The sequence below is a fragment of the Microplitis demolitor genome, chromosome 7 (genome assembly GCF_026212275.2).
Source record: "Microplitis demolitor isolate Queensland-Clemson2020A chromosome 7, iyMicDemo2.1a, whole genome shotgun sequence".
NCBI lineage: Eukaryota > Metazoa > Arthropoda > Insecta > Hymenoptera > Braconidae > Microplitis > Microplitis demolitor.
In genome coordinates this window covers 7,774,248-7,788,995 of record NC_068551.1, presented here as the reverse complement: position 1 = coordinate 7,788,995, position 14,748 = coordinate 7,774,248, and the positions used below count along the sequence as shown (strand labels likewise).

The 14,748-nt window shown below is 29.1% G+C and overlaps 1 protein-coding gene and 1 non-coding gene across 6 annotated transcripts in view; one reads left to right on the top strand and one right to left on the bottom strand.

Moving 5' to 3' along the window:
* Positions 1 to 273: 273 nt before the first annotated feature.
* The window catches only part of LOC103575801 (ras GTPase-activating protein raskol), a 76,763-nt gene continuing 62,288 nt past the window's right edge, over positions 274 to 14,748 (top strand). For 2 of the 5 annotated variants that reach the window (XM_053740900.1, XM_053740898.1), the window contains exon 1: positions 12,023 to 12,612. In XM_053740900.1, the coding sequence (XP_053596875.1) occupies positions 12,366 to 12,612 (247 nt within the window). In that variant the 5' untranslated portion in view covers positions 12,023 to 12,365. Of the gene's footprint in view, positions 795 to 10,955; positions 11,118 to 12,022; positions 12,613 to 14,748 lie in introns of those variants that run through there. The other 3 variants (XM_053740899.1, XM_053740902.1, XM_053740901.1) reach the window with 3 other exon arrangements.
* On the bottom strand, positions 3,306 to 3,456 carry LOC128668326 (U12 minor spliceosomal RNA). The gene has a single exon (XR_008404087.1). It is a non-coding gene; the product is annotated as a U12 minor spliceosomal RNA (small nuclear RNA).

Sequence of the window (14,748 nt, the reverse complement as noted above, 5' to 3'; positions counted from 1 at the left end):
TATTGTTGGTTTTATGACGAATAGGGGCTGTATTATATATGTATGTATATATGTGTGTTGTGTGTGGGAGCGATTGTAATATATATTATGTTGTGTGGGAGTTAAAAGAGAAATGAGTTCGTGAGTTTTCGGTAACACTCGATAATAATCGTAACTTGTAAGTGTGTAAAGATGTGAAGGAATATAAGTAAAGTTAAAAGGGAGTAGAGCAGATAAAATATATAGTTGATGTGAGAGTGTATTGAATGTAGTTGTGGATTGTCACTGGCCGGTCTGGTGGCCTCGCCTCAATACTCGTTACTATACGCAACTATAAGCCTTGGTTCAGCTTTTTCTCGCCGCCACTTTCAGTTTGAATCGACGAGCTGGTGCATGTGGTTCGTATGGTGTCGCGATTAAATATGTAGTGTTTACCGCGCGCTTACCCTTACCAACAAACTTAACAATTGTGCTTTGCATCTGGCACTCTCTTGTTTACATTTAAATTGTAAACTCCATTTCAAGTTGGTCAATGGTCAAGGACTTTCACCCCGAGTATGATTGCAAGCATAATTATTTCGATTTAATATTAATGCTATTAATTATTTTTATTCGTGCATTTAAATTTATCAATAATAAATAATTATAATAATAATATGTTCAATGCTTATTATATTTATTTGAGTGCTGATTTTATGTGTTGGTGTAAATTTACAATTGGATAATATACTTTAGAAAGTATAATATATCGGTGAATCGGAGCATCATGAAGCTGGAGTACCCTTCCAGAGTCGAGGGTTGGCTCAATGTCTGCGGTGAGTGAATCTCATTGTTTTATTATTTTAACACGACAGTAAATTGTATATTTAAATAATCGCTTAGCGAAAACTATAAATAAAAGTATACAATATATGTGTATTGACATAAGTAAATTAACACGTGTAGTGAATATATAAATATACACATATAGTGTTTTTTATATCCTGGTGAATCACGTGTATGTACTTATTTATATATATATATTAATAATAGGTTTTTATTCCGAATATGTCAAAAGTTAATTCAACTAGAAAGCTATAATTTCCTGTCAATATCTCGTAACATCCATCTGACTAATTCTAATTATATGATTGATAGTAAAAAATTACATAAAACATATAGTTATATGCGCGTATAATTGCATTTGACGAAATATTATTGAACAATATGATATAACTACTTTTTATACGGCTGATAATTCAGTGAATTTTAAAAAAATACTCTCCCTTTCTGGTTGGTCGCCGATCAAAATCAATGATATGTCTGTCGTATTGCTACCACGACTAGCAATAAAAGATTGACTGAGTCAATCACATTCCAAGGCATTTATTTTATATTGTATTATATGTACACATATCATTTAACGTATATCATCAACGAATATAAGCTTGTAATGCATGTCGCGAAAATAATTCGAGTGTAGTATACATAGTATTATATACAGTATACAGAGAATGAACTCACGAGATGCTAAAATTTATGTACTTAAAATTTACTGAGTTTCGTGTTTGCACGTGACATGAGAACGGACGGGATAACGGCTCACGGCAATGTTTCTCGTAAAATACACACTACAATTTCTTCAACGAATAGAAGTTGTCGTAATCTTGAGCTAGATGATAATAGAATAATGAATAAATCATAATTTTTCAAATATACTATATAAACTCAAGTAAAAATCGTTAAAAGAGAGCTAAAATTATTATATTATATAATAGACACATGTATGTACATGCTACTCTTGACCTTTACCAAAATATTATTATCCTAGTACGTTAAGCGGGTGCCTTCTAAATTAATTATTTTTTTTTCCTCTTGTTACTAAGCCATACATAGTACGTTCAGAGTTCCATCGAGAGTTTTTGCCATCCTAAATACTCGAACTCGTTTCATAAGATATTTTTACACTCAAACTCTTCCTCACAACAAACGCCCCGCTTTATCTTGTCTACTTTTGTTCTGCATTCAAAATTTAAACACGTATATCTTTTTAACTACAACCTAACTCTTCAAAAGCCTTTATATATCTCGAAATCTACAAAAGGAAAATTATTATGCTTGGTGAATATAAATTTAAAATCACAGAAATCCAAGTAAACTTTACTAGATTGTACAATTTGTGAGGGTAGTGATTAAAAATTAACGCTTTTGGGATTTCGGGTAAAATTTGCCAAGAATTTATACAGTATAGTGAACACAAAGCGGAAAGTCTAGGTGAGTAGGTAGAAGTAAAAGAGGAGGAACAAACGGTATAGCACGTGAATGGAATTTTGTTATAGGGGTTTACTCGTGCTGCTCGTGCTTTTTGTACCCCCGCCGTTAGTTTTTATTCACGTCAAAGAAATGCCCAAAATTCCTAAACTTGGTGTCCCTACAGTATTCTATTAAAGTACTTCTTATTTAATTTATTAAATAAAGTTCCTATGTATTCATCATTGCAATTGAATGTACATTATTTTTACATCTATTATACAAGGCTTTAGCGCTTTTTTTTTTTTTAAGCCGAAAACTAAAAGCTCTCATTTAAATATAAATTCAAGTATAGAAATTAAAATCCTCTATAAAACGAAACTCGCACGATTCGTGTCACGCACATTGCTCAAACTTCCGGTTGTGAATGCGCATGCCCTTTGTCTACCTTCCGGTCATGATAGGCAAGTATAGAAAGACAATGTAAAGGTAGAAGTAAATGTGTACAGGTACAAAGCAGGTAGAAAAAAAACATTACGGTTACTCGTAGAATAACAGTTATGCCGAGTTCAAGACTCAATTCCAAGCGTGGATACTCCCACGATTATGACCGTGAATTAAATCATTTCATAGTGAATGTATTTAAAAGAATAAAAAATAAAAAAATAATACATCTAACATCGTACTGTGAAACTATTTTGCAAGTTATTTTTTCAGTTGTTTCTCACTTATGACGTGATTTAAAAAAACAATAACTACGTTATGCTACGAGAAATTTTTTTAAGGCAGCATTTACAACTATTATATGTAAAATTCAAGGTCTTATAAGTTTAACATTAGCTTAAATCTGGTGAAGGTCCATTGCGTGCCGTAAACGAAAATACTTCTTCGAAATTCAATGGTCAAGCTGTTGAAAAATGGATTTTTTCTTTAGATAAAACTAGATGCTTGTCACGTTTTTAAATTATTTGCGTCGCATTCTTTATGTTGAAAAATCTTAAAGCCACCTTTTGTTATTATTTAAAAATTTTCTCATCCGGCAAGAAAATATCGTTAGATAATGTTACATCAGATAATTTCTGCTTTCGTTGAAATGTAGGGTAGATCGCTTCACTTAGCCGCCTAAAAAAGTAGTTCAGGCAGCCGAAGGACGACCTGTACCCTTTCAAAAATATGGTCGCTTAATTATTTAGCATAGCTAAGCATTACCAAAGCTCTATATTTTCCTTACTCATTAGTTTAAGGCACGATTATTGTCATCATCTGAATCGATTATATTATGTCTAAAACAAGAGTCTTTGAGCGAAAAAATGTTGTTGATTTAGCCATCTGTCGATAATATCTAGCACTAGTATTTTTAAATTTAAAGTAAACTCAGTTTATTATTATTTTTATTACTGTTTTTGATTTCGTTTGTTCAAGTTAATTTATAATTGAAAGCTTTCTACAAACTTGTCAGTACCTGTTTACGATACATTGATAACCATTATTTAATGATACCATTATTAGACGATCAATGTTTTATAATGATATTGAACTTGTTGTCACTCGACAGCGTCATATTAAAATAGTACGCTTGAAGGAAAATGTAACGCTTTAATATAAATTTTCAGTCGTATAAAAGTAATGATTTAATATTACATTTAAAAAATTTTCAGATTTATAAATGATAAAAAAAAAATTGAAAGCAAATTGAAGGAAAGTAAGAATTAAAGAAAGGGTAGGGGTGATGTTTTACTTACGTTGATGGTATACGAATAACCCGAGGGCGTTTTTGGAGTTCTGATCGGTCTTGGTCTGGATATGTAAGGTCTAAAAGAAGCGTCAGAGGCGTAGAAAAGCGACCAAGCGCTAAGGCTCCAGTGTACAGGGAAGCTGCTGGAATATCGATTACTTTCACACTACTACTACACGTACTCTAAACCATCCCTCGCGAAACTAGAGGAGTAAATGTGCTTTCGCGATTTATGGGATCAACTTATCTGACATTACATTTGTTTTAAACAAACACTAAAAATTTATAAATATTTATACTTTCAATGTTAATAAGTAGAAATTCTATTAACAAATAAGTAACGAAATTTAATAATTTCATATATTTGGATGCGATCTCTGGATTAAATTTTTAAATATTGTAATGTGTACATACATACTTTTAATGACGCATGATGTATTATAGTATACGCGAGTATATCTGTCGACTTTCGCAAAAGAGCATTTTGCGCAAGCCTTCGTCTTTATTTCTTATCGCCCGCGTGGAAACAGAGAAAGTTATTACGGAAGTAAATTATTACACGCGCTTTTTATTATTATATTGCTATTCTTTATATTTCTTATACTCTCTTCAATAACCTGAGAATATTCTTCTTATTCATTCACAACTTAAAGCCAGCTATACAATTATTATTACTTTTACAAATATATACAGAGCCTTAATATATGCTATCCTTTAAATATACCATGTATTTATTAATATTTTGTTCTTAATACATATTTATTCTTGTAAATTTAAATTTTGCAATCCGAAAAATAACAAATGCCAAGAATGTGTGATGAGTATGAAGGCGGATTTAATGCAATAATCTAAAAATAATCAAGATCCACACCCACCTTTTTACCATCTGAGATACAAAATTTTACCTTGAACATTCCAGTTGGGTGCGACTATATTATGAATAATTGACATCATTCATTGATGAAAATGAGATAAAAAAAAAAAAATAAAAAAAAAAAAAAAAAAAGAACTATTTGTCGATATCAAGTTTTGTGTTATTTCTCATCGTATCGTGGAGCTTACAGGCGAGAGAACCCGGTCGATAGACAGTAGCGAGACAGTCCAGTCTAACTAAACCTTTCTCTTTCTCAACACTATATATTACATGTATATACAATATAAGCTCTCGTTGATTATTATTAAATCTGCAACTATTCTAATCACTTATTTGTCACAGATTGCGCTTAATTGACATATTTAATAATCACCAACAACATTTAAATTATTTATTTAACAGTTACAATAAATATTGTATTCTAGATAAAATTAATAAAATATATTATTTACTATTTAAATTATAAATTATTACTGATACTTATAAAATTTCATAACATATTAATTTATTTTAACATGTACTATGAAGAATTAAAAGTATTGCGTAAGGTTTAAAATAAAATATTGGTTAAAAGTATTTTAAAAACATTTTTTGAGCTCCCTATTCGACATGAAACATTACTTCCTTTTAAGTCAACGATAATTTTAGAATTTAGTTTTCATGTGCAGCGATAATCTCTAAGATTTGTACAAATATATGAGACTTTATTGTATAGGTAACTGTGGGAACGAAAACTCCAACTATAGAATGTCTTTCTTTAGGGCTTTAAATTATGCGTGTTACGCAATAACTCTACATCATGTACTAGTAACCTCTCTTGCACGCGATTCGGACATCGATTGTGTGCCATGCTTTATTGTCTTAATCTTTTTTCTTTATTTTTATCCACGATTGATTTTAAAAACATGTTATATTAATGTTGTATTTCTTTTTCCAACAATACAATTAATTTAAATTATTATTATTCACTTTTTTGTTTTTGATTATTCTATTAATTTTTACACGGAGAAAACGAGTTTCGAAAATATTATAATATTTAATATATTTTAGTAAGAAATACTAATGTGAGTCAATAATTGCATTATTTTTATTATTTATTACTACATATTAGTAAAAATGGCAATTAATACTCTATATTTATTTGAAAAATTTTTATATTATTACTTTTATTACTATTTCATTAATATTCTTTATTGATAAAATATCAGTTTATATAAAAAGAATATTCTATTATTACTTAATGTGTTCTGTATTAAATACTACCCTGATTAAAGAAAATGATTTACTCAATGATGAATGTTTTTATTATATAATCTTAAAATTGAATTGGGGTTAATCTTTTTTAAATCAGACTATACACTGTAAAAAATCGGGAGTGAGTGCGGAGTAATTACGGATTTTATTTTAATCCAAATTCACCCTGTCACTCGGAGTTTCGGAGCTTAAAAAAAATCACTCCGCATACGGGGTAAATTGGGAATTTGTATTTTCAACGGAGTGATTTCGGAATGGTCTGGATTTTATTTAAATCCGCACTCATTCCGATTCGGAGTTTTAGTATTAAAATAAAATCTCCTTTGGAGTAAATCTCACTCCAAGGGAATTGAGTAAATAAACTGTCATTCGCTTTGCATTCACTCCGCAGTTACTCTGAATTTACTCCAGATTCAACCGTGTTCACTCCGTAATTTTTACAATATACATGAAAAATTTACTATCCGTATAGTAATTTCGGTGAATTGAATGAATAGCATAATATTAAGTATTACACAGCAACTGAAAATTACTAAACGGTTTGTAATTTATCGAAAGCAGATCGATAACTAACAATTCGTAGAGACAACGTATACAAACATGTATTACAAGTTTAGATGATTTTGATTAAAAGAGACATCGGACCGGAGAAACCATGATAATAAAGGCCTCTTTCTATTTGCGGCCTAAACAAAACAAAAATTAAATATTATGTATGATTATAATTTGCAAGTAAACTTCTTTATGAAAAAAAAAGCCGACAGACTAAGGACTAGCTTTGCACACAAAAGATCAGGGTTCGAATCTCGGTCAAGTCCAGTAATTTTTAAAAATCAAAATTGACATCAACACTAATACACATGCCATAAATAATTACAATAATAATGATGAAAAGTTGAAAAATCAATACAAATTTAATTTTATGTAATTCCATTCTAATATAGTATATAATTTACTATATTGGATAGTAAATTTCACTAATCATATAGTCAAGTTTACTAATGCAGTTTATATTTATTTCCATATTAAAATAATAAAAATTACTAAATATAAATAAAAATTGAATTCTCAAGATATTAAAAATTACACAAATTCAATTAAATAGCGTTTTAAGTTTACAATATGAATTTCGTAATTTTAACTCATATTCTTAAGTACAGTTCCCTATATTTTTTTCTCCGTGTAAAAATCGACACATAATAGAAATCATCATTCCTATAAATACTATATTGAAAAATTTTGTTAATTCTCAATTAAAAGTAACTAATATAGTCGATAAATTTGCCAGTCATGAAGTGTATTAAAAATATTTTTTACTCTTTGAAAGAAAAAGAGAGAAAAAAAGAATGTAGAGATAAAAATCCTTTTCCTTATTATGTTACTTTAACGGTATATTCTTGTATCCTAAACGTAGATTACCATTTAGACAATGACTCGATGACTCACAGTGTTCGCAAATAAGCAAGAGACCTGACTTTTTTATACTATACTGCAACGTGTTACATAGTTGATGAATCATGTACAAAGATGACGAGAATTATTATTGATAGTAAATTTCTCATGGTGCTTATAGCGTGACCGGATCTATGTATGAGAAATTTATTGAAGTTGTGAGAGGGAGGAAAAAAAAGAGAAATAGTAAAACGTGACACCCTTGAGTTGCTAGATCGGATTTCGATACGCGTATCGACGTTTGAGAATTTTTTTCTCTTTTTTATTACATTTAAAAAACAATATTTTTATCTGCAATGAAACACATACTCTTGGTACATAATATAATATACTTAAAAGTTTAAAGTTTCAACGAAGCTGCTGGTATTAATTGAGTACATTCCGGTAATAAATGTGAAAAAAAGTTATACTTAAAGTTAGTTGTCTATTAGAAAATTAGAAAGCGAGAAATCGTGACCAGTCAAGTTTACTTTTACTCAAAGATAAAGGAATCAATAAGATCAATCAAGATGCAAGAGTAGCTCATATTTGTAAAAAATAAAAGAAAACCAATAAATATATTGTCAAATATTTATATTTATCTCAAGTTTTTTAATGGGATATATGAGAGCAAGAAATATATATACGAGTGGGAACAAGTAGATAGTTTTGAGGATATAACTTTTACCCTAATGTATTTTATTTTCATCCCCTTGATATGGACCTAAAGCTATCTAGTATGAGCTTCAGACTGTACATTTCTACTTGCTTCCTTCTTTTTTACTTCATCATCCCTCTGGCGATTGATCCGTCGATGCATCTCGTTGGCGCTTGCTGTGTATTTGTGATATACACCCTGCTTTGTTGTATATATAGAGTAGAAAAAAGACGTAAAATAAAGTAGAGTAGTTGACGAGGGTATACTAGGTTGCGAGTAAAAAGGGGCTGGAAAATTTTTATGCCCGACGGACTGAACTCCATTCGTCTGCACCTGCATCGGTGCGCACCATACGATCGACAACAGTGCGCCAGCAATTTTGCTTTTATTCCGTTGCATATAAAATATTCTACACATATTACATATACATTGATACACTGAGAGAAAAAACATTAAATGCAAGTAATTATTTTTCTTGTTTCCATAAATATTCAAATTAAGTAATTTTTTTCTGAAATTAAATTGGTAGTTCTTATTTTGAGAAAATTATTGCGACACATGAGTAATAACTTTCTTCAATTTACTTGATACGTTCTCAAATTTATTACAATTAAAAACTTCAATAAAGTAATTATTTAGCTAAATAAAAAAAAAGAATTAAAGAAAGATATAATTAAAAATTAGTAAAAAATTATTGCACTAAGAAAAAAATTTGTTTTTATAACGAAATGAAATTTCTTATTGGTATTGATTAAAATATATAATTTATTAATTTTTTCGAGTGCTACTTCTATAAACTATTAAATATTTTAGTAATTCATTTATAGAAGTATCAAATACTTAAGGCGACCAAATATTTCGACAGTTTATTTAATACGTTCTCAAATTTATTACAATTAAAATCTTCAATAAAGCAATTATTTGGTTAAGTAAAAAAAAGGAACTGAAGAAAGATATAATTTAAAGTTAGAAAAAAATGCTTGCCCTCAAAAAATATAAAATATATTAATTTTTTCGAGAGCTAATTCTATAAACTATTAAATATTTAGATTTTATTATTTAGTTGTGGAAATTAATATTGAAGATGACAAATATCGATGAATAACTTAAAGGTTTATTAAAAATATGATTTCCAATAAGTCACTGTGGCTGAGCGTCATAAGTCTCGCGTGATCGGTTTAGGTTCGAATTTTAGAGAGGGTAAAATTATTTGTTTATAAAAAAAATGTTTATTAAGGTACATAACTAATCTGAACAACATTAGTTTAAAAGAAGGTATGTCTATTAATATTTTTTGGACAAAATAAAATTTATTTCTTAGTATTAAAAGCAAGTAAATAAAATACTTGAATAAAGTAATTATTTTATGTGATTGATGAAAATAATTGCTTGGCACTATTTAATTAACCAAAATACTTAAATCAAGCATTTTTTCTTGAAAATATATATTTTTTTTCTCTCAATTTATTATACATGTATATATATTTAAATGAATGTGAAATGAAAAACATTATAATAAAAAAAAAAAAACGTTGAAAACCCTGATAGCCATATTTTAAATATTATTGCTCAGCACGTTCTACAGTGAAATATTTTTTTCGGCTAACTTGATGACAAATTTCTGGCAAGCCTTGGCTGGATAATATTTACGTGCAAGTTGATGCAAATCAACTGCCTTCATCTGAATGTACTTTGACAGAAGAACTTGCCGTCAATTTGAACTGAAACTTTCAATCAACTTATCGTCATTATCTGACAGTAACACTTGTAGTCAAATTGAATTCAAGTTACAGACAATTTACTATCAACTTAAAGATAATTGCTTGCTCACCAACACTTTTCTTTAAGTTGGCTTCAGAATACGGCTGTAGCTTGTAGTTAACTTACAGTTAGGGTGGCTATCAGGGAACTTACGAGGTGGCTATCAGGGTAGTAGAATCTGTGTTGGTGTTACCATACGAAGGTATATTTATCGTTGTCGATAAAATTTTTGCGACCGGCATAGAAGAGATGATTGAACGATTCTTAACGCAAAATAATGATGATCATAATGATGATGGGAAAAAAAATAAAGAGAAAAGATGGTACACAACGGAACAGAAGGTTCTAGTTGACTTGGTAAAGTAATGAGAGTCCAGTCGACCTTGTCCAGCATCAAGCAATCTTGGAATACTAGAACATGGTCATCCACAATGCTCATCTCAATAAAAATAAAAAGAAGATACGGAAGAAGATAGAAACAAGAAATTCAAGGAAGGATGTAACTGCATCAACGATTATGCGGTTGGCTGCGCGAATAAATGCGGTTAATAGTAAAACCGTAAGATATTCCACATGTGACATTAAAATTCTATATCTTGCTTACATATCAAATGTAACGTCTAAATATTTTCTTTATAAAACCACTGGTATACTTTCTTGCACCTGATGCAAAAATATTGCAATACATTGGCAAATATCGATCTGTCATAAACTATAACATCTATATTTTTATTATTTCTATAATTCAAAATTTTATATATGAATAAATTTTATTTCTAAAGCATATGTAATTTAATTTCTGTTTATTTTGATATAACAACGATGATAATAATTTTTTCTGTTAGGTCATAAGCTCATGAATTTCCAATTGATTAATAGAAATCAAATATTATAATGAGAATTATTAAATTATCCCAAAGAGATGAGAATTCGAGATGAATATTCTGGGTCGTCGGCCGGCTTCGTGGAGCCTCGGATCAGTTCGGTCTCTAGATGTTGGCTCCACTCTGTGCTAAGTCAGTTGACGACGAACCTAGAACGTGTTTACTTCGGGGATTTCGCGGGTTATTTCATAATGTGACAGTTCAAATATATTTTTCTTGTCCTCATTTATTTTTTCCCACAAAAGAAAAAAAAATAAACGTTTTTTTCTCTTCAGTTATTTCTTCACTTTACTTTTACCTGTTTATACTGCAGTAATAAGAATCACATATTTATTCATTACTGTTTAAAAAATAATAAATAATTGTCTTGAAACAAATAGAATTTATTTATAATAAGAATTACCTGCAATAATGATGAATGTTATGATTGATTAATCAATTTGTCGGTATTTTAATATTTATTTATTAAATATTATATTATGATGAATATCAAAAGAGTTTTCTTTTAAATATCTGGATTTTCTGGACAATTCATTAAATAAAATGTCATGAGAACCCATTGCGTGATACGAATTGTATGACTGGCATTGTAATCATAAAACGCAAACGTTCATTTTATCGCGTACCGGTGGGACAAAACAAATATGTGAAATTGAGTAAAATCTCAACAGTATATATAAAAGCGGTAAACGCACGTGTGCAATTGAAATTATTTCTTTTGAATTATTTTGAATAATTCGATATCATAGCAGTTAATCTATTATATTGTTTAATATTTTTAATGATTTACATTACATTTCACTCAACACTATGTTACTAATCACAAAATTTTTCATAAGGTTTTAATTATTTGAAAATTATATTATATATTATTAAAATAAATGATTTATTAAAATTTAAATAAAGAAAGATACACAGAAAAAAGGATTACTTGAGACAAAAAATTTTTACTCGCTCCAAAAAAATTACTACTCGTCCTAAGCAATTTTTTCCAGTACTTAGAAAATTTTTTTCTTCAATTCATAGTGCAAAATATTTCTTGCGTCAATAAGTTATTTTTTTCCGTGGAAAAAAAATCCGTTTTTATTTGAATTTTAAATAAATTTCGTGTATTCGTTATCTGAACTTGCAGTAAAACCCGACGTTAATTAATGTACATTGTGAGAAAGACTAAAGTCTTTATGCGAAGTAATAAAAAATCATAAACGGCGTCTCGTCTCAAGTTGAGTCTGACCAAGTATACAAACATCAACAAGACATTGAGTCTGATCTGTAAGCTGGTCTAGCAGGACTTTTACTGTTATACGTCTCCGCGATCGGTGTGCTCTAAACCTTATTTATAATCTTTCTTTTTTCTCTTAAATCTTTCATTCATTTTTTGCAAACTTGATAATAATTAATAATTAATAAAAGACATCTATCATAAATGCAGAGAAAGCTGGAATATCAATGACTGCAGTAGTTGCAGTATAGAATAAACTTAAAAAATGATTAGAAGAGTAAATAATTAGTTGTGTATATTAATAAATTTCTATAAGTGAATGTACTGATGCTGAAAACATGGCGTTGTGTCAACATGGCACAGCATCATCTTCATCATCGGAATTGCGTGAATTTATTATTACTGAAGACGAAAGTGCTATTGGTGATAATATAAGTATATTTGAGCCTTTGAGCGATTCATGTGGCGAAAGCGACATGGAGGGTCTTGATTTCTCTCTATTTGAGCCTCAAGTTGAACCCAACTGTTGCCATAAAGATTCTCGAGTTTATTCTGGCATTCTTGACCTCTTGATGCACTACTGTGGTAAGCAAATACTCGAATATAAAAGAGTTACTCTTGTCATTTGCCTTTCTCCAATCGTTATAATAAATTGACTATATATATTATTATTATTATTTTAATCCCATCAAATCAATTTTAACTTATACAATAATATCTTTACTATATGTTGTACATGCTTTTATAGCCTAGTTCTGCGGGTCATTACCCACTTTCTGAATGACTTGTTTAGCGTGATATCGTGTTCATAATTCATAGATCTCTATCTTTTACGTTCGCTGTCCTTAGATACACAATACAATATATTTTTTAAAAAGAAATTACTTTAATAAAGTAAATACTTTATTGATCTTGTCTTATTATAAAATAAATAAAACTGTCCGAGTACATTGACCTAATTGACCGACTTTTTTAAATCTAAAAATAGCAAGTGTATTATATATAACTATAATTAAATTTTTTAAATATTCTTACAAACGGAGAATCTTTAAATAAGTTTCAATAAACTCCGACAGGTTTTCGATGTATATTATATATGTAGTCGTTCCCATTTACTAACGTAACCGCTAAGATAATGATAAAAAAAGTTAGCATTAATATATTAAATTGATAATATGTATAAATATACCAACTAAAATAAAACAGTTTTACTAAACATACTCTGGGAAAAGTTTGAATTTCATATTACAGCAAAAATAATTGTAAGCATGAATAACTTCAAGGAATTTCGAAATTTAAATAAATAGATTATATAAAGTACAACAGTCGAGTATAATTTGATTATATTATTATTTTAATCATTTTTTTGCATAATTTATTATTATTATACATTGAAAATATTAATTTTTTTTTTTATTTAGTTTTTTCTTTCAGTTTAATTCTTATAACTAAAATTTTTTTTAAATATTCCGCTTTTTTTTAGATGACGCTTTTTATTTTTTAATTCTACTGTTACACTAGTGCTACTGTCAGTAATTGGTGGAGGAAAAATAAATAAAAAATGGCAGCTAAATTTTTCATAAATTATCGGTTTTAAGTTTATTTTATTAATTACAATTTAAAATAAAGGATTTAGATAGTGATTTTCAAAAGGGTTCTTGCGACAAAAGATACAGAACTAATAAAAAAAAAAAATTAGGCCAATTCATTATATTTTTGGAAAGTTATCGCGGTTCCAAAGATTCATACAGGAAAATTGACAGCACTGTTTCCTTTGATCAAAATAATTCATTTCAAATCAATGGAATAGTAAATCGATTTAAGACCGGATCGAAATTATTTCTTAATAAATTATCTTTGTTCTAGAATACAATTTAACCCATTTTAGTGTAATCAAAAAAGTGTCGAGATGATTTAACATGAGTCGAACAAATGACTTCGTTCGTAAGGCACACAGTGTGTTCGCGCTTGAGGTGTGCAATAATCAATACTTATTATTTTTTCCCCATGACTTTTACTTAACAAAAAATTTATTTCGTGCAATTCGGACTGTGATTTTAAAATGATTCGTAGGGTTTAGTATCGCAGTATATTATTTGCTACCAAGAAAGAGGATAAGTAGAATAAAAGCAAGGGAAGAGGTGAGAAAAAGAGCAAATGAAACTCCACGCCGGGAATTAATTATTTGGAATGAACGTGGTCCAACGATGTCGAGACTCGAGACCATTAGCATCCGGAAATTGTCGAGGCAGCCAGCAATACGATGTCTGTTCACCTGGGTTTAGTATATATACTATAGTTATATGCTCGAGTGGCCTCACGGGATCTTCAACCCTTTCCTCTTGTATATATATATATATATATATATATATATATATATATATATATATATATATATATATATATACCTTCCTTCATCTCTTCTCTATACTGTCTCTTATGGATACTAAATTTTATCTGCCATTGACGTGCACAAGTGCATAAGTTTGCAGTATGAAATGTTATGCTTATAGGTACTTGTTTACGACCGGTTTGCCATAAGCTAATCCCTTTCACGGCTGGTTTGCCACCGACGCGATTTCATAATTAGTAGTAAATTGTATCACGATTAAGTATAATATCCAATGGGCTTATTCACTCATCGACCTTTCACTATACATTCGTATACACTGATTTGTTAAATACGTTTTATAAAATTTTAATTACGTATTATAATTATTG